General features: G+C 44.5%; 1 protein-coding gene across 1 annotated transcript in view; it reads left to right on the forward strand.

The window, feature by feature from the left end:
- Window positions 1–23,465, forward strand: part of efnb3b (ephrin-B3b) — a 74,828-nt gene that overhangs the window by 17,266 nt on the left and 34,097 nt on the right. Inside the window, exon 2 of the mRNA XM_034136670.1 lies at window positions 18,806–19,095. Coding sequence (XP_033992561.1) covers window positions 18,806–19,095 — 290 coding nt within the window. The remainder of the gene's footprint in view (window positions 1–18,805; window positions 19,096–23,465) is intronic.

The following is a 23,465-nucleotide window of genomic DNA, read 5'->3' on the forward strand; positions in this document are numbered from 1 at the left end:
CAGACCTATAGACTAGAATAAACCTGCACACACACACACAGCCAAGATTTCTTCCCATTTCCACACACACACACACACACACACGGGTCTTTGTGCCCTACATGCATGCGTCACATGCCAGTGTATGATTTCGGTGTGCGGTTGAGAGTGTATGTTCGCAGTTGGCAGCCGACTTGCCCGTGGATTTTGGCAGAATATCTCCTCATCTGGCATGGGAAGAAAGGAGGGCGTCCCATAGCGGGGGGATTACACCGATTTACACACACATCCACACAGACACTTGCACACATTTATTGGCATATATTTGCACATTAAGAAATGCAAAGCCCAATGTTACAGCCACACACACACACGGCCTTATTTGGGGTGGCTAGCTCATTCAGACACACGCATATCTCTTAATTGTTATCAGTTGTATGAATTGCAGAACATGTAAAGGAAGTGCACATCACTCCTTGAGGCTGGAGAAAGGCGGTTTGTATCCAAATGTCTTGTTGTTGCTATAAACTGTCTCTGCAGGATGTGTCGGGTGTTTTTTGAAGCTGCACAACAAGAAGTGAAATGCCAATGGAACGCATTTCTGTAATGGGCCTGCTGACAGTGCAGCAGCTACAAGCTCTGTGAGGAAATAGTCTCCAGTAGGCTGTTACTGTAAAGTGTTTCTTTGTCTCTGAAGAGAGATGGGGGGGGGGAAGAGCCGGACCCTTTGTATACACCTGATTGATAGGTGAGTCTGACCTTTAGCACCTTTTGAGAAATCCAACAAGTCATTCTCTCACCTTATATTTAGTCCCCTCTGTATCTGTCTCAGACACACACACACACACACACACACACACACACACACACACACACACACACACACACACACACACAGACACGCACGCATGCACATACACACACACACACTCACACCAGGCCCTGGATGGAAACCTAATTCTGCCTTTTCTTTCTCTCCTTTTCAAAACCCTCCCAATTACAGCCACTCCATTTTCCACCTCCCTTCCTCTCTCCTTCTCCCCCTCCCTCCCTCCTTCCATTCTTAACGAGCAATCTCGTTAATGTCAAAGCGTTTCGTTCTCTCCCTCTCTCTCTCATTCTTCCTCTCTTTCAGGCTTTTGGCCCACGGAGAGGAAGGGAGAGGGAGAGATATGAAGAAGTGGAGATATAGAAATCAGAGCCCAGCCGAAAGAACAAGTGCTGGATGAAAGAGGTGGAGGCAGGGTGTGGGCAGAGAGAAGCCTCCGCAAATAATAACCGGACAAGTGTGTGAGATTACTACCCCGGTTTCAGGGGGGACATAATGATATGCTGCACAGGCTGTCAGAGAGAATGAGATGTGGGGGGCTGTATTTAGTGATGCACCACTGAGAGATTGTTGAGACGAGGGCGAAATCCTGATCCAGACCTGTGTGTGTATGACGAGTAATGTTAAGCCATTGAAAGCTGTCAATTATTCAGAGGCTCCATGCGTGGAAACATTATAATTCCATGTATGAGTGTGAATTACCCTCCGTTTTACCCCCAGGCACATATCTCACTCTAGCCCCAGGCCTCATGGGAGATTAAAGGCAGTAAATACCATGGACGCTGGACCAGCATATAAACCATACGGAGAGGCCAGATATCCCTCCCCCCCCCCCCCCCCCCCCCAGGACGTGGCACCTCCACTGTACCCTGAATACATCTCTCTGCTTGTTATCTCCGTCTGCTCCCAAGTGTCCTGCATGCTCTAACCAATAAGAAATGACCAAATTAAAATCAGGCCCTTCTTGTGATTGGTGTCAGGCGGTCAAAGCCAGCACTTCCCTCTGAGTTAAGACTGGTGTTTACAATTCATCCAGTTCAATTACTGCAGTGTCTACACACCGCAATGTTATTTACCGTCTGTCCCTCTACTCACATTTTTCCTTGTTTGGGCTCCTTGGAAATGAAAATGTTGGAGTTTTACTTTTTGTATCTATTATCGGCAATATCAGACGTCGGAAATTGTTGAGGAAATGGGTATAGATATCTTAGAAACATACATTTTTTACAAACTCACAGTGGATGTAGTGCTACCTTTTCATGTTGTATGAGATTACGAGTGTGTGATAGAGCCTGAGAGTAAGCAGCCCATGCTAGGCAGCCATGCTAATGCTTATGGTTTACAATAGCACGTCAAGCTAGCTGGTAATATAACGATACAGAGTTTACTTCAGGGATAAACTGTATTTATAGTGCTTTCTCATAGGGCTGCTCGATTATGGCAAAAATCATAATCTCGATTATTTGGGTCAATAATTGATAATTGATATCACGATTATTAAAAACGATTATCCATTTACTTTGAAAACATCAATTTATTGAAAAAAAAAAAGTGTAGTATGTTTTTAACCCTGAACTTTAAGCATAATTCAATTGAAAAACCAATATAAAAAAAAAAAAATCGTTTTATTTCGATTCTGTTGTTTTCATACTCGTTGCAAGCCAACATCGTAATTGCGATTAAAATACGATTAATTGAGCAGCCCTACTTTCTCCTGTCTCATGAGTCTTTTGTGTAGCATTTCATACACCCGCAGAGCATGCTTGTTTAAAAAAAGTGCAGGACGCAGCACATTTCTCTCTTTTGGACCCTCCGGCTCTCCGTTCCCTCAAGAGTCGGCGCTATTAAAGCTATTTTTCCAAAGGTCATTGGCGAAAGCTCAAAACAAAGTTGAACCCCACATGATTCACTTCACCCTTACCAGTGAGTTTGACTTTTTTGCAATGCTTGAGACATTTGAGCCTTTGTTCATTCGATAGCACAACAGTATGCTTATCATTTATACTGTGCTTTTGTAATGCTAGCACTACTGCTTTCACCTGCACATAGTGACAAATACCGTTTCATGGCCATTCATTAGGAGTAATTACATTCCTGCGCAAACCACTAACTTATGTTGACACGACAACAAGAGCAAATAATAGGACTAAAGACCTAAATTACAACACGAGACATTGAACATCACAGACTGGTATTGGCAGAATGTTCCTTTAATCTTCAGCTGCTGGTTAGTTCCTAACTATAATGTCACATTACATTCTCACAAGTGCGTTTCCTCCTTGCAGCTGACAGGAAGTGAAGTTTGGGAGAGGTTGGAGTCTTCGTGTGTGTGTGTGTGTGTGTGGGGGGGGGGGGTTGAAGAGTGTTGGGTTTGAGTGGGAGGTGAACTAACATGCAGCATTAGTTCTGCTTGAGCTGATGTGTTAATTAGCCAGCCGGGTGCATAGATAATTAATGAGAATCATGATTAATGACTGTACAGTATGCATGGCTAAGGCGGAACGCAACCCACTGATAAGGCGGAAGGAGGAGGCGGGGGATCGCCGGCTATTCACCCTCCGCTGAGTGCCCGCCGCGTGTGTGTGTGTGTGTGTGTGTGTGTTCAGCATGTTCGCCTGGGAGTGTTTGCACATGTGAGTGTGTGTATCTGACCGATGTGTGTGTTGCCAGGAGTGGGCATTGATGCCAGTATGAGTTAGCAGGCCTGGCAGTGGGTAGGCCTAATAACAGACTTCAGCAGGTCAGGGGGGCATTTAACACTGCTAAACACAGTGGCAGCGCTGCCCACTGATGCCAGATCAGAAGGAGGACCTCACACACAGATCAGCTGTGGAGACACATCTAAACTGATCTTTTGTTGGTTAGCATTCTTTCTGAGGTTTCATTGTTTCTTTAAAATCTGAAAACAATCTCCTTATCAAGGCGGATTTCTTATAAACATAAAAGTCACTGGCAGTGCAACAGCATTTTTCAAATTCCTTCAGAAACAATCAATTTTGTTTATTGTTAGGCAGCAACCTTTCTTGTCTTCAAACCTTTTTTTGAAAAAGATAACTTCTACTGAAACCTGGATTGAATATGAAAAATGTTAAGCAATAGATCAGCTTAGACAGAAGCGTCTACATGGAATGTATTGTAATCAAATAAGAGGGCATTTAAGCTACATGGTTGATTCCATATGATAATTAATCAATTGTGATTCCAGTTCAAGCTCTAATATAGCTTACTGAAATATTTGTAATTAATTAGTTTAGTCAATTAATTCAGCATGAACTGCTTCTTAAATTTAATGTGTTACTACTTTTGATGTCACTGCCATCTATAGCCATCTCCTTGGGCACAGAAATAATAATTATCTTTTGTATTGACATTTTATTGATTTATAGTTAAAACATATTTTTTTTACATAGTCCCTTAATATCATAAAATGTATGTGTAGCAATAAAGAATCCTTTTGGTTTGAGAAACCTTGAGGTGGACATCCCTATTTGGGGAGGCAAAAGGACAATTTCCCTCTGAGGAGATACAAATATTACGTATTCAAATATTACATTATTTAAGCAGATAGCATAAATTGAGTTTGCATATTAGGCTATTTTTTTCTATCTTATCTTAAATTCCCTTCCAGAGCGAGGTCAGACGAGGTGACCAAATTAAACGAATTTGGAGTTAAACGCTGCCCAGATAACATTCCTCTGATTCTTATTGAGTTTAGAGACTGAATGGAGTTGCTCTTTGAGATCAGAGAGTGGAGCACGGCACCATCACGGGGTTCACTTTCCAGGTGTACCACATTCGGTCTGGATAATAAGATTAATGTGTGTTTGGCAAGTAGGAGTATCCACTAAACGGCAAACATGACAGGCAGATATGAGCAGGAATGCAGAGAACAAACAAAAAGAACATTGTCGCCTGTGTTTATCTGCAATGTGCCCGCTATGAATACTAACTGCAGTGACATCAGCGCCCGTAGCAAGAGGTGGTTTGACCGCTGACCGCACACACAATCGAGGCCTTGACCTCTCATTGGTGCGACCTGCAACATATGATGCTATCTCACCCAATGAGGCTGCGGCTTGGGAACACGCCGGGTGGGGGCTTAGAAAAGGGTGACATACCACTGCTCACCCTGTGTGTGTGTGTGTGTGTGTTAATCTGCTTTGTCTGGCAGGATGCACCATCAGCACTCAAGCGTGACCCTTAACCCCTAACCTCAACAAAAAATAAAAAGGAGGACAGGGTGTGGAGGTCCCCACTGCGCACACACACACACCCTCCCCGACACGCATTAAACTGAGAGTTATAGCCATTAACATCCGTGGCGTGCAGACGGAGAGATGTTTGTGGCAGGGTGAGAGAGTTGGGGGGGGGGGGGGGGGGGGGGGAGAGATTGAGGAGATGAGAAGCGAGTGAAGAGGAAGGGACATGGAGAACACAGTGTTCAGCGCTTTCTTCCCCGTTCTCTCTGCTCTCTGATGGGGAGACAAATAGCTATTGTCATCCGTCAGATGCTAGAAAACGCAGCTTCCCTTTGTCTTCTGTCTCTGTGTCCGAGGGGGGGGGGGGGACAACAAAGGGCATTTTCATGCTCTCCGTCTATCTCCGTCCCCTTCTCCTCTCACTTTTAAACCTCCGTCCTGCAGGCTGCCCTCCTCTCCTTTCTCCCCTCTCTCTCTCTCTCTCACGCTGAGCCTGCCATCTCTTTGGTCATGCCTTAGCCCTTTTCCTTTCTCTCTTTTGCTTCGTCACCGCGTCCTTGCCTTCAACCCTACCGCTTCTCCATCCATCTTTCCCCCCCCCTCGCTTCCCCCTCCGTTCGTCCTCTCACCTGCCGCTGTCCTCTGCCGGGGGTCGGCCTAATTATTCCTCACTCATGCTTATTCCCTTCATTTGTTCCCCTGCCACACACACCTGTAACTCAGCGTGATATCTCTCTCAGTCTTTCATCCACACCTCCGCCTCTTCAACCCGCTCTCCTTCTTGTCCTGCAGCTCTCATTTTACTTTTCTTTTCCCCCAAATTTGAAGCCTAGTTTTTAAACTTGCACAAACTTGCGTAAGTACCGGTATTTTCCTCTAATTTCCTGTTCTGTCTTCCCTCTCCATATCTGAAGTTGCACCTGTTCATGCGCCTGCTGCCTCGCTTTTTCTCGCCATCTCCCTGTCACTTTTGCGCTGTCAATCAGCGAGTCACTGATGTTTCTCTTTCTGTTGCCAAGAACATAAACATGCACCCAATTTGAACCAGTTGCACTCAATCCAATTTCTCTCTTTGAACAAAGTGTTGCAATCCAGAGTTGTGGGTTGCTGTAGAGGGAGGTGTTCGTGGAAAGTTAATTCCTCTTTCCTTCTTTTCCCCCGTCGTACTCTTCCCCTTTCTCACCGTCAGCCAGTGGTCTCTCCTGAGTTCCCCCTGAAACAAAGGAAGGAACAAAACAGTATTTTTAGACCCTTTCATTTTGTCATTACCATAATGATTTCTGGCTTTGTAGAATCTACTCATGTATATTTGACTGTGTGTGTTCAACAGGGTGTTTCTTTTGCTGCACTGCAGCTGTCCCCACTCGGGAGCCCAGGGGTTGAGAAAGAAAACACACACACACACACCCGGCAAATCAGTCATACCCATCCCCAGCCGTGCTTCCTCCTGTCTATTTATTCCTCGATTCATCCGATTCTTTATTTATTTTACACGCTGCTTCCTAATGCAAATAGGTTTGCCTGCTCCCTGCCGAACTGTGGGAGCAGCATGGGACCCGGAGTGTGTTTCTCTGTTTGTGTGTGTGTGCGCGAGCAAGTAAGTGAATCCGTGTGCATGTGAGAGTATAGGTGAGAGTTTATATATGTGTGTGTGTGTGTGTCAGTGTGTCTCTGGGACCCAGTGAGTAATAGAGCCAAAGTCCTTATCTGTCACCAGAGAGCTGCCTGGCTCTCTCTCAGCTGTCAATCATCCAGCCCCAGAGACAAACACTCTGCTTCAAACACTATGAGAGGCAGAGAGAGAGGATGAGGGATGGGTGAGGTGGGGGAAAAAAAATGCAGGAGAGAGAGGTGGGGAGCGAAGGAGCAGGGGAAAGAAGGAGGGATAAGGAAAAGATAGGAAGAAAGAGAAGGAGGGCAGGTGTGGAGGGACGGGAGGAAAGTGAAGGACAAAAGGATAGAAGTTGTGATAAAAGCTGGGGAGGGAACGAGGGGAGGTGTTATTTCAGCGCCGCAGTTGTGTGTTCTTCAGGCCCCGCAGGTAAACTGGGGAATGGAACTTTAAAACACTTTACCTGCACAAATTAGACAGGCCCCCTTGAAAATACCCGGGCGACTTTTGAAAGAGCCACTCTTTGGAAAATAAAGTGGCAGAGAAGTGGCGAGGCACGCGCACGGACGTGCTCAAGCACACACTCACACATATTCACACACACACACTCTGGCAAAGCTATCGGCGCTGAAATGTTGGCATGACACACTCCAATATCCTGACGGGAGTGAATAGGATTTTTGATGACCTGGAGGCTTTCTCTTTTAGCATGTTTGTGTGTGTGTGCATGTGATTACACTTATGTGTCAGCTAGCCCTACACCCTATCTGTCCTACTTTCATGAACGCACCCCCCCCCCCCCTCTCTGCTCGGACTGTGCTCTTACAGCAGGCTATCTGTTGATTTTACCTCGGGGCTCCACAACCCCTGGGTCGAGCTGGGACTGCCGCTCCAGCGCTTTCCCTAAGCCCTTAAAGCTTCCTTCAGCCGAGAACGGGAGGAGGCGCGAGGGAGGGGGAGGTGGGTCAGAGAGGGGGGGGGGGGGGGGGGGAGAAGAAAAGCGAGAGAGCAGCAGAGGGTTTGAGCCCCAAATCGCTTCAAGATGCGTTCCACTGGAGTCGGAGGAGTGAGAGTCTGGGAGTCGGGTAGCGCTGCTCGGAGCCTGTGGGGAAACCCAATGGAAGCCAGGTTCCATTTCCAATGGTGGATTAAGCACTGCTGCAGATACACAAGGCCCCTGTTGGGACACACACAGCTAAAACACACATATCCTTGGACATGAATCCTTACGAAAACCTTCTTTGGTGTGTAGTAATTCCTTAGCCTTATCCCTAACCTAAACTTATAGAAATGTCTTATTTTCCCCGTCAATTGAGGCTTAAACAACAAAACAATACCAAGCTGTTTTTGAAAGTATTATATACTTTTTTTTAAGTGTATATTTTTCAGAATGTCTTCAGTTGAAACTGGGAGTTGGAACATTTTAGAAAGAGTCCATAAACGCATCGTTTTTAGTCTTTTCATTGGAGGTGTTGACATTAAGTAAAAAATAACACCAGCCTTATCTTTTTCAGGTAAGGTTCACACACAAATAAACACGAGTATACTCCCTGCAGGCTCACACAGAAAAGATATGTCCCAGGAGTCCTGCATACTTGTTGGCCCCTAGGGGCCCCCGATGGATTACTCTGCTCTCCTGACACCGTGGCCTGACTGAGCTTAAGTTGAGTCGCCTTCCTGCACCCTGTGGCCTGCCCGGAGCAAAGTTGAGCCTACACACACTGACACACACACACACACACCGGCCCTGAGGGGTCACAGCCTGGGAGAGGGGACCCTCAAGAGGAGAACACCTACATGCATGACCGCATGTGGAAACACACACACATAGGGGCAGCTTTAAGGATATAGGTGACCCACACTGTGGCAGGGCGGCATCTCACCTCACTCCTTCACTCCCACAGGGACGCCTCCTGGATGGTCCCTTTGTGTGTGTGTGTGTGTGTGTGAGGCAGAGAGAAAGAGATCCACTGCATGCATTATAACCTTCAGTCCTCCAGGGCCCGGGGTGACCTAATTAAATTAGCGAGGTGGTTGGAGTGAATGAGTCGAAGCTCAAAGACTTTTCCCACACCAGGCATTAACACCAGCTGCCACTATCCATGGATGTGTGTGTGTGCAAATATGTCGTCATGAGCTATATACTAAAACACACTAAAGACCTCACTGAGAGTTATAGGGGGGTCTGCAGCATGTGTTTGTGCGAGCCTGTCTCAAGGGTCTCCTTTAGCCCATGTTGAGGGGTTCACATGTATCCATTTGAGATCTGGGGGGGCCCTCTCAATCTCTTCCCCTCTCTTTGACACACACACTGATTTGTCAGGAGCTGCGGTGCTCTATCACCACACACCTCCATGAGACTACCTTAATGGGCCCAATCCAGAGTGCCGCAAATCATACATGCTGAGGGAAGGAGGGAGGGGAAGGGGGAGGAAATGGTGGTAAGAGACGGTTTAGGAGGGGGGGATACTGTAGCCACGAAAAGGAGAGACGTCAAAAGTATGATTTTGGGTTTTGTATGATCCCCCCCAGAGGAGTGGTTGGGTTTCACGGTAGAACAATCCCTTCAGTCAGGACAGCGAACGTCTCATGGCGGCTGGTTAGTGCATGTCATCGTGTTCGCTTTCAGACAGAAGCAAGACATGCTGCCAGCAGTGACTGTGGCTGCAGAGAAATCACAAACTCTGCTATTCAGGGTTCACTTTCAGACAGGAGCAAGAAAACACACATCATGTTTGATGATTGACGAATCTGCTTATTCCAGATTCTAAAATGTTAGCTGTCCCTGCTAAGTATCACTTGGAATATAATGTTATGTTGAAATGTTTTTGGACTGATTTTATTCAATTTAAAGGCATAACATTGTGCTTTGTGGTATTTTAGGTGGGCATTTATCACTATTAGAAGAACAAATCATTTAATCAATAATTTTACTAATTTGACTTTTGATTACATTTTATTAGAAATCTCCAAATGTTGTGATTTTGAATGTTTCAGATTAACTTAAAATCTGGGTACATTTCAAGCTAAATAAACCATTTAATACAAAAAGTCTTGAAGCTGAAAATAGATATTTTCATAAATGAATAGTTGATTTATTGGAGACGCATGGTATTCAGGTCAGTGAGAGCCTTTATTTAAAATCCCATATGTGGGAGCAATAAGCATTACAAATACAGTGTAATACAGAAACAAATGTAATATTAATACTAAATATTAAAGCTATGCCACTCAGCTAAATCAAGAACATATAAAACACTTAGATTTAACACCATGTTCCCTAAAATGTCCCAGGAGTACCTCACTGTGGATTTTAGAGCACCATTTGTCTTGAACACATTTTCCTAATATCTGATGGTTTTCAGCATTGCTCTTTTCCCGTATCTAACTCAAGGGTTTGTGATCTAACTCAAATCAAAGCGGAGCTGCGAACAAGTGAGGTCACATATGGTCGGCTGGAGAGAACAGGAAGAGGGGAGTGCAGCAAGGTAAAGAGAGGTAGAGAAAATGAGAAATAGGACAGGGGGGGGGGCTGGGTGAGACACCAGATTGAATATAGAGCAGAACTAGTGGATGTTTGGAGGAATCAAAAGAAACCGCGAACAAAAGTTCTGAGCTGGAGATGCAGGAGCAGGAACAAAAAAAAAAAACAAGGATGCAAATGAGAAAGAGATGAGGAAAATGTTTGCTTGAGAAAAGTTTCCGTTGACCTGAATATGGATGCGTCGTTCTGCTTTGTTCAAAGACGAGAAGATAGTATGGTGGAGTTTGAGTTTCTCTTCATGGTGCGGCTACAAGTTTCAACTTAATGCGATACGCTCATCTGCCGCATTGTAGCATATGGAATGTATTGAACGCAGCAGGAGCGCAGCAACAAGGGAGATGAAGGGTGTGTGTGTGTGTTGATAGGAGAGACAAACGCAGTGTGTGACTCGGTGTGTGTGTGTGTACGTGCTCTTTGTAAATGCCAAGGTATCCAGCGTGGCTCCATCCCGCGTCTCTGTGGTTCCGCTGGGTGTGATATGTACTGGATGTGACACAGGCGCTGCAGCAGTCTGGACAGGGGGATGAGTTTGTGTGTGTGTGTGTGTGTGTGTGTGTGATGACAAGGACACAGTTACCTTCAAAGTCCCATGATGCCAACTAACTATTCAAACAAGCCTCTGCTGCATCCCTACCTGCTGACTCTCCCTCTCCCTCTGAAGAATCTCTACTTTTCTCTCCACCACCTCTTTTTCCCCCTCTCTTTCTCTCCCTCTCTCGCCATATGGAAGCTATTACCGCAGTTTCTAACCACAGCATTCCTGAGGGCTTTCCAGAGCTCACTGGCTTTACATCAACCTTGTGCTCATCTCCTTGTTCACGCCACTCTTCATCGTTTGCTTATGTCTTATTCGGGACATCCTTTTTTTTTCTCCCATGAAGAATTCACACTGCATTTCGAACTGTTTTTTGTGTTGGCTAGTATCAGCCAGGCATCACAACATTTGAAATATAATCTTGTCACGGTGAATATGTTGGCAAACTATAGCAAATGTACGTGTTTTAGAATCGGTTCTCAGTATTTGAAGCTCCTCCTCCAACAAAATATGCATATTTAAAGGTTATATTCTCCACTGTTCCCCAGCTAGTTGCTTCATTTCCTTCTGGGACTGGACTTGCAGTTGTTTATTGAGTTTTTTCCCGTTGAAACCAGCTTTGTGCTGCAGTAGAAATAAGTAATGAGGTTACTAGAGCAGAGTTTGTGTGCCAGAAAACCCAAAAAGTGCGTTTTAAAAAATATTTATTTGGCTTTAACGCTGTGTGTTCATCACTATCATCACTCCCTTTTACATTGTGCATAGCCATTAGATCCATACAACCAAACATATTCATCAGTGCAGCTTTACGATGGGAGAAATGATTATATTTTGCCACAGTAAAGTATTTTTATGGAAGCCACAGTTTATGATTTTTCATCAGGCTGTGTTTTTATGACTGCACCAATCCATCAACTGGTAATATCCCTTATGTTTTCTGCCTCGTTTTATACACATTTCCCCCCAAATTGACATATTTGCTGTCTTTTGGAAACGTAAGGTTCTCCATTAGAAGTTGAAATAACGTTCTGCAGGCTCTGGCAAAGATAACACTATGCTAACGGCAAGGTACACTAGCTTTTTTGCAATCATTTGTAAAAACGTGTTGTTTACACACCACTTTTTCAAACTACACGGAGGATAATTTACCAAACAAAAGTTATTGAATGCAATCCCAGCTTGTATTTGTCTTTCTCCCTCTTCCTCTCCCATCCATTCCACCATTTCATCCATAATAGAAATGTTCGAAGGTATCTGGGCCATGCCTTCTAGAGAGACTCAAACTCTCATCAATTTACATTATAGCTCTCTCCCCCCCTCTCTCCCTAACCCCTCTCCGTCTCCCTCTATTTCGTACAAATGTTTCTCGATCCCTCTCTACACACACAGTCAAAGACCACTTTCTGCGGCTCTTCTCCAGGGTATATGGTTCTTTAATGAAGACAGTAATAATGATTATGGATATTTTAAAACCCTCTGTCTGCCGTGTGCACTCGTGGAAGCCGAGGCTGGTTTGTCTGCACGATGCCGGATTTCAAATAACTAAATTATAAGCATTGATTATTAATTCCAAGAACAGCTTAAGATGACAAATATCTAACAAAGAGAAACCAGGAATCGTTAAATGTCCTCTAACTTGAGTGTTACATACTGTAAAGCTACAAGGTAACTCAATTTCTTTGTAATCCTGATATACGTCTAAATAATAATGTCATAGTCAAACGGAGTAATTCAGCAATATTTCATAGGTCGGCTTCACACTCGGCTACAGATAATAGCTTCTTTTTTTCTAGTTCAACATGAAAATGGACTTCAATAAGGCATTGAAGAAGCCTTTCTCAGTTACAGAACCGATCAAAGATGAGGTCGAGATTGAAAAAACACAACACGAGTAGAAATTGTAAATGTTTTATTGTAAACCAGATGGAGTAGCAGGCAGAAGACGAAGGTGAGACGTGCAGGGCAACGTGATGGAGCTGCCGTTATTACAAATACTGTGTCAAAGACAGATTGAGCATTAGGTGAATTCATGTGTAATATACTCCCAGCCATGTGTTCTACATTATATACGGCTGGTGTTTCTGCGCACTATGTATAGGGGGACTGATTGCTGCAGCAGAACAGTGTAAATGATAGTCCCCTCCCTGTGTGGGTGCTCTCCTCCGTATAGCAAGTGATTTAATCCAGCACTGAGGCTTAAAATAATATTTCCCTTAAAGTAGGTAAAACAGTCTGACAGTAGAGTGAGATAATTTCCCCTTTTCTAAATCTCTTGAATCATTTTATTCATACTAAAAGGAGACGTTTTTTGATTCCTTTCAAGACTTTTAATAAAAGAAAATTCATTAAAGCGAATGGAATGAATGTCATTTTGAGTTTTCACTTCAGAAGTTGGAGTTTGGATTCAAAGTGGGCTTAAATGACTTGTTCCAAATGGACGTTTTTTTTTCTCCCACTGTGTTTGCTCAATGTGGCATTCCTTGGAAAGCACCACTTCTACAAATGAGACCCGGTGGATTTACTTTAGACAGCTACTAGATGGCCTGCAGGTGTTGCAGCTCTGCATGTGTGTGTGTGTGTGTGTGTGTGTGTGTGTGTGTGTGTGTGTGTGTGTGTGTTGCACGCTTTGTCCCATAGAGTGTGTGTGCTCCTCCCGACCGCGTTTGCTGCTCCTCAACGTGCGTGCTCCCCTGCCGTGCGTCTGACAGCGTGTGTACATTATAAGAGGGGGGGGGGGGGGGGGGGGGGGTGCACTCAGGGCCCCTGTGTGTGTGATTACACTGTGTATACCATGAGATTAGTGCAGACAGCTTTATGCGCAGGGCCCGCCATAAATCAGAACCGAATCCCGCCGTAGTTTATTATTCCCTAATAGATGGGTCCTTTGCTGTCTCTCCCCGGCTTCCTGCTCACACCGGGCTGTGGTTTTGGCCCAAGGACGAAACCCCCGCAGAGGATGGGGGGGGGAGGTCAAAGTTGATGTGGAGTTTCGAGTAAATCCACCACGCTGGTTTTATATTCGGTGCTCTGTGCCAAATTCAGCGTCCTTCCCACTCGGTTTTCTTCATCCTCCTTCTGTGTGTTTCTCACTTCATTTTTTCACATTATGTTCTTCTTTGCTCTCTCTTTGTCCTCATGTGTTTGTTTTGATCACTTCCAATGTCACCTCTCTCTATTGTCTCCTGCCTCATTCTTAGAATCAGAATCAGATGATTAGTCCCACAGAGGGGACATTTACATTGTTACAGCAAAAGCCAAACAGCCTAAATAGCTTAATATGAATTAAGAAGCATGTAAGAGTTATTGAAGATAACAATTGAAATTACAATTAAAAAAATACACAGTTTGAGTAACAGTATTTAGAAAAATAAGTGTAGCATGTATAGAATAGTGTGATAGCAGCCAATAGTATTCCAAGTGAAAGTATATATTGCACAATTATTTACAGATTTAAGTTGAATTGTGTCACTAAGGGACAGCAGCCAGTAATAATAATAATAATAATTTTGAAGATGTGTGTATATATATATATATATATATATATATATCAATATCTCTCCAACTCTGTATGTTTTTCATCTCACAGACTCGCCCTAGTCTCGCCATCCCTCACCCCGCCTCCCCGTCATATTCTCATGTTCGCGCGGACATACACTGGCACACATACACACACCCTCCCTTGTCCCCCCCCCCCTCCCCTCCTCCCGCTGGCTGCACCTGTGTGCCCGGCTTCGGCCCCCCGGACACGGCTCGGGTTGCCGCTGTGGAATCTGGGAAATGTTCAAGCCGTCCAATACGCCACTCAGAGCAGGTACAACTGCAGACGACACGCAGATGGACGAGAGAAAAAGACAGAAACACACGTAGAGGTCGCAAGAAAAAACACACACAGCAACCAGGACGCCATTTCAGGCTCTAAAAATGTCTTGCATGTGTTTGTTTTTCAGGAAATGAAATATCTATTGCACACTCTTAGTTGTGTTAACGGGTATAATTAGCATTAAAGGGTGGAGGGTGAGAAGCAGGAGGTGTGAGAGGTCAGGGGGGGTCACGCAGACTGACACTCGAGTCTTCTCAGCACAGCTCGGGGGTCGCGAAAATGATGTTTCTGCCCTCATAAAAGAGCTGCGGAGAAGAAAAGAGAGGTAAACTCCCCCCCTTCCATCTCCTCCTCTTTCTCCTCTTTCTCCCCCCCTCGGTGTCACCTCTGGCCCCCTCCAACCCCCAACGCCATGTTTCAAAGTGTGGCCACATGAATGGCTCTATTGTTAACGGCTGAGAAAAAGTGGAAGGGGGAGAGTGGGGGGAGAGAGAGAGAGAGAGAGAGAGTGGACAGCCAGGAGAAGAGATGAGGGAGGGAAAAAGCAGCCACTCAGAGAGAGACAGGGAGAGTGTCGGAGCAGAATGTGGCCCAAAGAAGAAGAGAGAAACGTAACATGGCTCAGGGCCGTGTCTTAACCGGATGATTTATTCAGATGCGGTCACAGTTGAACTCTATAAAGTTGTTTATAAGTCCCCTCTCCCCTCTTCTCTCTCGCCCTTCTGCTCCGGGATCTGAAACCAACACACCCGACTTGTAAGGTGGATTTGACACAGACAAAAAGGTTAGGCAGAGCAGAGGGGAAGAGACTTGTCTGACTCTACCTCATGATTCAGTTGGTGTCCCTATGCCATCCTGCTAGTGTTTATCATAGCACACATTTAGCCACACACTAGGTTCAACTGGGTTAACTAATCTGACACCCTGAAACGGGAGCCAATCAGAAAAGGAGTACTGTGGTAGGAATGCGCCTCTCTTTCTTCTGCTCCCCTTGCCTTTTCTTCCATGGGATATTTTAAGGTCTCTTCCTCCCGTCGAGTGTTTTGTCTCCGTTTCTGCTTGTTCACCACATTTCTTTGTTGTTGCTACATACTTTGCCTGACATGTTCAATATTTTTCTTTCAACTCCACTCCCCTCCCCTTCCCTTCCCTCTCACTTGTTTCTTTCTTTCTGTTTGGAGCACTGCACCTGCCCCATGGCATTTACCTTCACTCTCGTACGATCCTCTGTGTGTTTGCTCTGCCATTCTGCAGTGCAGCTCGACTGTGACTCAGGCTACCGTGAGATACACTCACAGAATGCGTCACGCAGGAAGCAACAAGGTGCTTGTTTTTATAAGAATGTGTGTAAGTGGGTTTTAGCGTGCATGTTTAGGGAAAAGCTAAACCTGTGTGTTTGGATGTGGGTGGATGTGTTTGGGAAAACCTTTTGTGTTTAGCAGAAGGGCATTTGTTTGGGCCAGTGTGTGTGTGTGTGTTTTGAATAGATTTTTCTGTTTAGGCTTTGCCGCAGACGCCTCAGGAACCCCCACCATGTTTACAGTTCATACTCTATAAATGGTGTGGGTGCGTGTGCTCGCCTGTCTGAAGCCCACAGGAAGGTGAAAGATGTCTGTGTGTACGTGTTGAGTGAAGCTGAGTGCCTGGCTCTCCAGTCTAAGTATCGCCTGATAACCCCGAGTGACCTGGGTAATGAGAAGTGGAACAGTGGCTTCCCAGCAGGCCTCTGGGCCCGCCTCAGCTAAAGCTTTCTAAAGTCGCCCTTCGGTGTTCCCCGCCAGCCAAACACACCAACTGATAAATCTTACATCTCCATTTCCAGCAGCTTTAAGGCTGTTAGCTCGCAGCGCTAACAGGTAGCCCGCATGGAACGGGGAGGGGGGGAGGATGTGGTCAGGGAGATGCAGGTACAACAAAGGAAACTCATTAAATCTCTAAAGCTCTAGTATATCATCCTGTATAACCTGATACTCTCCTTTATGACATGATGTTTTTGCGAAACAATTTATTTTAGCAATGTTACACATTTACTTCTCATGGCTAGTGCTACAATGCCTGGGAAATATATCTTGTGGCTCTGGAGGGAGATTTCTAAAGACTTTAGATAATAACCCTGCTGATGTCAGAGTGATGTCATCAGCTATATCAGTTTGGACTCGGAGACCTCAATGTTTTTAATGGAAAGCCTGTGTTTAAACTGGGGGTTTAACAGATGTGGGCGCTTAGCAGGCAGTGACAAAAATGCTTTAAAGTTGAATTATGGGAAATGTAGGATCCAGTGTTGGTGGAGCTTGATTCCCCCACGGAAAGTCCAGATATTGAGACATCTTTAGCTATAAATCTGACCTCTCGCAGGTCCTTAAACTTTATGGAAGGGTAATATGTCATCTTTCGAAGGCCCTTTTATTTTATTTGCAAGTATAACCAACGTGAAGCAAAGACAATTATTTTCCCAGATGCAAATCTAGTGAGGCGCCTTTCCCCACTATATAATACTGAAAGTTGTTAATTGGCATGGATTTAAGGGAAAACGGGAAAGACAACTGTCACAGATTTGGTCCGTTTGGACAAATGAAAGGGTAATGTGTTGCTAATGTGACATTAGTAAGATTTATCCAGTCTTTTTAACAGCACAGTTCCCAACACAATTGTCGGTTTGTTCATGCTTTGTGATCCCGTGTTGTTTATTATTTAATGGTCAAAGTCTGACAGCAGAACAGAGAGCATAATTAAGCAGGTTTGAGAGCTGTGACTCCCAAGTGTGGATTTGTTGGAAACAGAGGCGGCGTCTGAGTCAGGGGTAACTGAAAACGGGCTTCTTAACATTACAGGCATTGGCTTCCTCCCACTTGAACATCAAAGTGTCTCTTAACATTCTGTGAGGAACGCTAACAGTCGAGAAAATCCGGCAAATCTCCTACTCCTTTTTTATCTCTTACTACTATAAACACTTGGCCTAATTCCTTCTGCCAGTTGTGACATTTGTTTCAACCTGAGATAAAGTCGCTGTGGCTCTCCATAGATTGCTTTCTGATTTCCCACTTTTAGCCGTGCACACTAGCATGTAGCATTAAAGTCATCACAGGCCTCAGGAGTTAAGTCGATAACTCATAGTATTTGCCCTTTTCAGCAAGAGCTGGCCCTGTGCTGCGAGGGAATGACAGAGTTTGAGTCATCTGTTGAGTTGATGCCTCCGCTGACTGCTGTGTTTCATGTCCTCTGCTCTGGAGGGACCTCTGAACGCTGTGTAGCTACAGAGCGCCCACAAGCCCTCTATACTGCAAAAAAAACACTTTTCATGTCGACTTCTGACAGGATTTTCACCAATTTGAGCTTTTTCAGAACGTATTCAAATTGTCATGTGAAATATTTCCTCAAAACCTGCTGTAGTGTTCACTCCAGGAATGCCATTCAGAAACATTAGGACCATGTCACGTCAAATATCTTCACTAAAAGCCAAGGTCAAATTCTAAAATGATAATAATAAACCATATTTTAGTTGAGTTTATCACTTCCAGCTGCAGTTTCCCATGGATACCAGGTGTCAAACCCATCAGTAAACAACAAGACTTCACATTATTCATATCAGATTTGGATGGCAGACATCAAAACAGCTAATAAGCAAACTAATTACCTGAGATCTGGCATTCGTTCTGCTGATCTGTGGCGATAGTCGTCTGCCTGTTTCTTCTTTGATGGACATGCTTCAGTTCTCACCTCCAAATATGAGTGCTGATAAAAACAAATTAGTTTCTGTTCCGTCTGTATCCAAGTTTACACTGCAAGTCTTTTTGTTTACCAGACTTCACATTTGCTTGCAGTAAATTGGCTTTGGCATTTCAACTCAGAGAGTGATCTTGTACGCTTTGAGACTAAACATTTCCATAACTGAGGATGATTTGGTGGGGTAGTGGAAAATGAATGCTTTTCTAATATATGAAATGTATTTGACTTTAATTTGGGCTTTTTTCCCCCAATGTGGATCAACTGGTGGTTACATGTTCCTACTTCTTCTTTTCTCCACCACTTCATGGGTTCAGCAGGGGATTTTGTGAGATTGTGTAGTGTATTTGTTCTTCTATGCGACGGCACCTGTTCCCAGTGAAGGAGAGAAAATAGAAAAGAAGTAGGGGGAAATAGGAGGGTTAAAGGATCCATCTGTTGCTCATTCAGCAGCAGGCACAGGTGGCTCAGAACTGGTTTATTTTAGCAGGAAACAAAAGACTAATTAATGACTTGACGCCTTCCTTTTCTTTTCTAATACCTCGCTCCTTCTGTTCCTTCCAGGTTCAAAGACGACAAGGGCTACGTTCTGTACCCTCAGATCGGGGACCGGCTGGACCTCATCTGCCCCCCGCTGGACACCGGCAGGTCCACGCCCGAGTACGAGTTTTACAAGCTCTACCTGGTGTCGTCACGGGAACAGGCGGACCGCTGCGAGGTGAGCGGAGCCCCCAACATCGTGCTGACCTGCGACGAGCCCACCCGCGAACGCCGCTTCACCATCAAGTTCCAGGAGTTCTCGCCCAACCTGTGGGGGCACGAGTTCAAGAGCATGCAGGACTACTTCATCATCGGTGAGTGGAGGGAGCTACCATGGAGATTAGGGGATGGAAAGTGTGTGTTTATGGGTGTGTGTTGAGCTTTAATGCAGTGTGTTGGGTGGGTTGTTATGATTGCATGGCTGATTTCTGATTGTGCCTGAATGTGTTTGTTTATTTCAGTGATGAGGGCGATGATTGGGCGGGAGTGTTTAGAGTAATTAGGGTTGAGAATTACATGTGATTCCGGTGGTCCATGGGTGGATACAGTACACTGCAAAAAATGACCATACGAGCCTTGGCTTAAGTACAAATATATTCTTATTCTTTATGAGGAACCCCATTCGCACTAGCATGAGCATTAGCGATTCTTTCAAGGGTCCGCACAAACACAGTCAAACGTACGCAACAAACCCCACATCATTTCATGCAATTCCGTATGAAGTGAAAACTAAAAGTATCATCCTATTAAAACCATCATTAAACCAAACATATATAATACAATTAGTTAAATATACTACATATGCCAGCCACAGTTAAATTATACTACATAATACAGAACGTTTTTTTAAGCACATTTTTAAATGTACTTGGGAATTTTCCTGAAAAACATGGACCGGCATTGAATTCCAGCTGACCATGGCTCTGAATAGGGCTGTTTTCTGTTTCACATTTGATTTAGTTTGAATGTATTTCTTCCAAATTAGACCTTGTTGTAACTGTGAGTTATTTGACTAGCTTTATTTTATTTCCCCTGGTTCCCATTTCTTGAAATAAACACTAATCAGGTCTCTTTTTACAGCAAATTAAACACCAATTACATTCTTGTCCTTTCTTGCAGTGTGTCTCTGTCCTATGCGACTTGTGTGGCCTTTTGTGTTCAGTGAAGTATGGTAACGTTTGTATTTAATGGTTGTTTCTAAGTGTTTGGGTGTGTGTGAGTGTGTGTGTGTGTGTGTTTCACTGCGATGTCTTTGTCCTGCTCTGCTGCTGTTCTGGCCTGGGGCCTGTTTATTGTTACTGCCAGGCTCGCAGTGACCACAAACGGCGAAGCACAGTTTGTTTTGGTTTATCCGGAGAGTTTGTTTGGAGTTAGGCTGTGGGAAGACCTGATGAGGTCATCAAGGCGAGCCAGGCCAAGCGTTTGTATCGAACACCGCAATCTGCGAGTAAAGGTCGAGTCAACCGAAACCTGTGGGTTGTTTTCAAACACAGTTCAAGAGCATTTAGCGTTCACAATTGAAGCGACGCACGCAAACACACTCAGAATGATGTATACACACACTCGCACTCTCACAAGTTTCCAGTACAAACACTGTAAAAACACCCCAGGGGTGAGAGAGTGAGCAGAATAGACAAAGAGAGAGAGAGAGAGAGAGAGAGACCTGGATTCCCATAGCTCTCCTCCCACGCACCTGCGAGCTTTATTCACTCAGGAGTGCAAATGCTCTTTCAATGCTTTTCATCTTTGGGTGGAAGAAAAAACGATGGAGCGAGTAAAGCCAGGAGGAGCAGGAAGCTGGGACAGAGATGGAGGAACGGACCGAGACGGAAAGAGACAAAGAGAATATCAGATCTCTGGAAACTCTGTGAAGTCCCTCATGCCTCTTTGTGTTCTATATTTGTTTGCCGGTTTCAGGTACGCTCGTTTTTTGCGCTATCAGTCCTTACACCCGGTGTGTTTGAGAGGAGAGGTGAGGCACTGGGCATATTTCTCCTGCACCCTGCATCATTATCAACAACAACTATTTCACCTAGATTAGATATGAGCAGGTGAGATAGCGTGTGTGTGTGTGTGTGTGTGTGTGTGTGTGTGTGTGTGTGTGTGTGTGTGTGTGTGTGTGTGTGTGTGTGTGTGTGTGTGTGTGTGTGTGTGTGTGTGTGTGTGTGTGTGTGTGTGTGTGTGTGTGTGTGTGTGTGTGTGTGTGTGTGTGTGTGTGTGTGTGTGTGTGTGTGTGTGTGTGTGTGTGTGTGTGTGTGTGTGTGTGTGTGTGTGTGTGTGTCTTGCCGCATGTGTGCCCAGGAACCCAATGATACAGGAATTTTGGCACGATAAGTAGGGGAGAAAATGAATGCAATCTGATACCTGCTGATACCCGCTTCGATGACGGACAGATGTTGAACAGCAGAATCAAATATGACTGCGAGACATTTACGGGACACTATCAACACAGGATCTGTTGTTTAAAGGGACTTTCCCTAGTTTGTATTTTCCTTTAGTTTAGTTTAGTTTAGTTTAGTTTATTTTTTTTTTTTCGAGCGTGTAAAACCAAAGAAAATACAAATGAAACAAAAGGTGATACAGACATGATACAGTACTATACAAATGAATGCAATAACAAAACGAAACATTTAATTAATAATTGAATAATCTGTAGTATCATTGTCTGATATCAATAAACAACAAAGCTTTAGCTAATTACACGTCCGAAAAGGGGTCGGAAGAAGTTTACACTTATTTAATCCGACCCCTTCTCCCTTTTTTATTTATTATTATTTTGTATTTTTTTACATCTTAATATATGTTAACATTTAGCATTTCATCCGATATTCAAATCGACGAGGGTTCATATTTCTCATACGTTGTGTGTCGAAAAAAACAAGTCGACTGCTTATGGTGCACAAAGCCAGCACCCCCTGGAAAACTTCCATCAATAAACACGTTTGTGCTTTTTTTACATCTGTCTTAAACTTGAGTTTTATTGCGTTGCAGTAAAGTGGAAAACAGTCATAAAACCCTTTTGCGGGCTCGCTAATATGCAAGCAGAGGGCCATATGTGGACCACAGTCCCTATTTTACCCACCTCTCTTCTGTACTCCTGGCAACTGGAGTGTCCAGAGATAGAAACACCTTTATCTCCACACACAGAGCAGACTGATCGATTGACAGCTCCAGCCCGATCGATGGCGGCTGCAACACAAGGTCACACACACACACACACACACAAGTCACACGGTGAGAGTTTGACAGGTGAGGAGACAGGGGAGTAGCCGATCATAGAGAGCGCTGGCTACTGATAACTTATTGATAACGTCGCAGATCATGTGCTCCTAATGAAGAACTCACCAGAGCTTCTGTCTACTTAATGAGGCTGACGGATAATTAAAAACTGTTAATCCTACTGCTCATTTAGAGCCACGTATCTGCAGTATAGCATGGTGCGCTAACTGCTAATGAATACACTATGGACTGGTCTCTGATTTCAGTTACAGTAAATGTATATTTGTGCGTGTAAGGGCACCAATGTATGCGCAAGCCTCGGGGAAATTGCATTTTAATTAACCTATAGCATGACGTGATTTCATTTGCACACTGCAGGCACACACGGAAAGAGTGTGTGGATGGTGGAGCAGCAGCAGGAGGAAGCAGGGCAGTGGAGGTTAATTTCAAAGTTAAACCCATTACAGATTACCAGTAACTTGCTTAAAGTCCACTGGGTAATCACTTTCCTTTGCCACTGCGATGCCCAGTGAATGATATTAAAATCCCACATCATAATTTGTGTTGACAGCAACAACAAGTGGTATCATTGATCACATCTAGAGGAAATCGTTTGTGGCTAGAGGAAATCTAGCGAGCAATATGGAAGAAATCCAACGTTTCCCCTTTGTTTTTGCGGTCACTAATGCACCACAGATGCCACTGTTTTGTAATCAGATTACTCGTATCCCATTAAATGTAATTCTTTACTTATGTATCCTGTGGAGAGGAGCGAAAGAGTGGGAAAATCGATTAGTCATACCCACTGATTGATGTTTTCATTCATAACACGAGGTCATAGTTTACGTAAACCCATTTCTCTGTGACACTCTCCCCCTCTCTCCCTCTCTCGCTGTTTTGTCTATCTCCCCCTATGTCTCTCCACCCTTTTTAGTTCCTCCTCCTTCTTTCTTTCGCCATACAAATCCCACCACAGACACACACAGACATGCTCAGTACATCCACCCAAACCGCAGATCAAGCCTTTCACTGCTTTTAATGAATCCTTTGAAAGCAGGCGCCAGGGCCCCGTGAAACACACACTCCTTGTATGAATGCAGCGGCACACACACACACACACACACACACACACACACACACACACACACACACACACACACACACACACACACACACACACACACACACACACACACACACACACACACACACACACACACACACAATCAGAGAGTAGTCCTGATGACGTGTTTTCTTAATGAGAACTGGGTGAGGAAAGCATCCCCATGATGTGCAACTTAAAGGAATTTAACTTGGGGAGAATAGAGGAGTTGTTAAACTGGTCCGGGATCAGCTGATTTTTAAAGGGTCAGTTCACCCAAATTGCAATTCTCGCTTTGAATTTGTGGTAGCAAGTCATGCAGACAGTTTTAATTTGATCAGATATTTCCCTGCTGATGTAATC

The sequence above is a fragment of the Trematomus bernacchii genome, unplaced genomic scaffold, assembly GCF_902827165.1.
Source record: "Trematomus bernacchii unplaced genomic scaffold, fTreBer1.1, whole genome shotgun sequence".
NCBI lineage: Eukaryota > Metazoa > Chordata > Actinopteri > Perciformes > Nototheniidae > Trematomus > Trematomus bernacchii.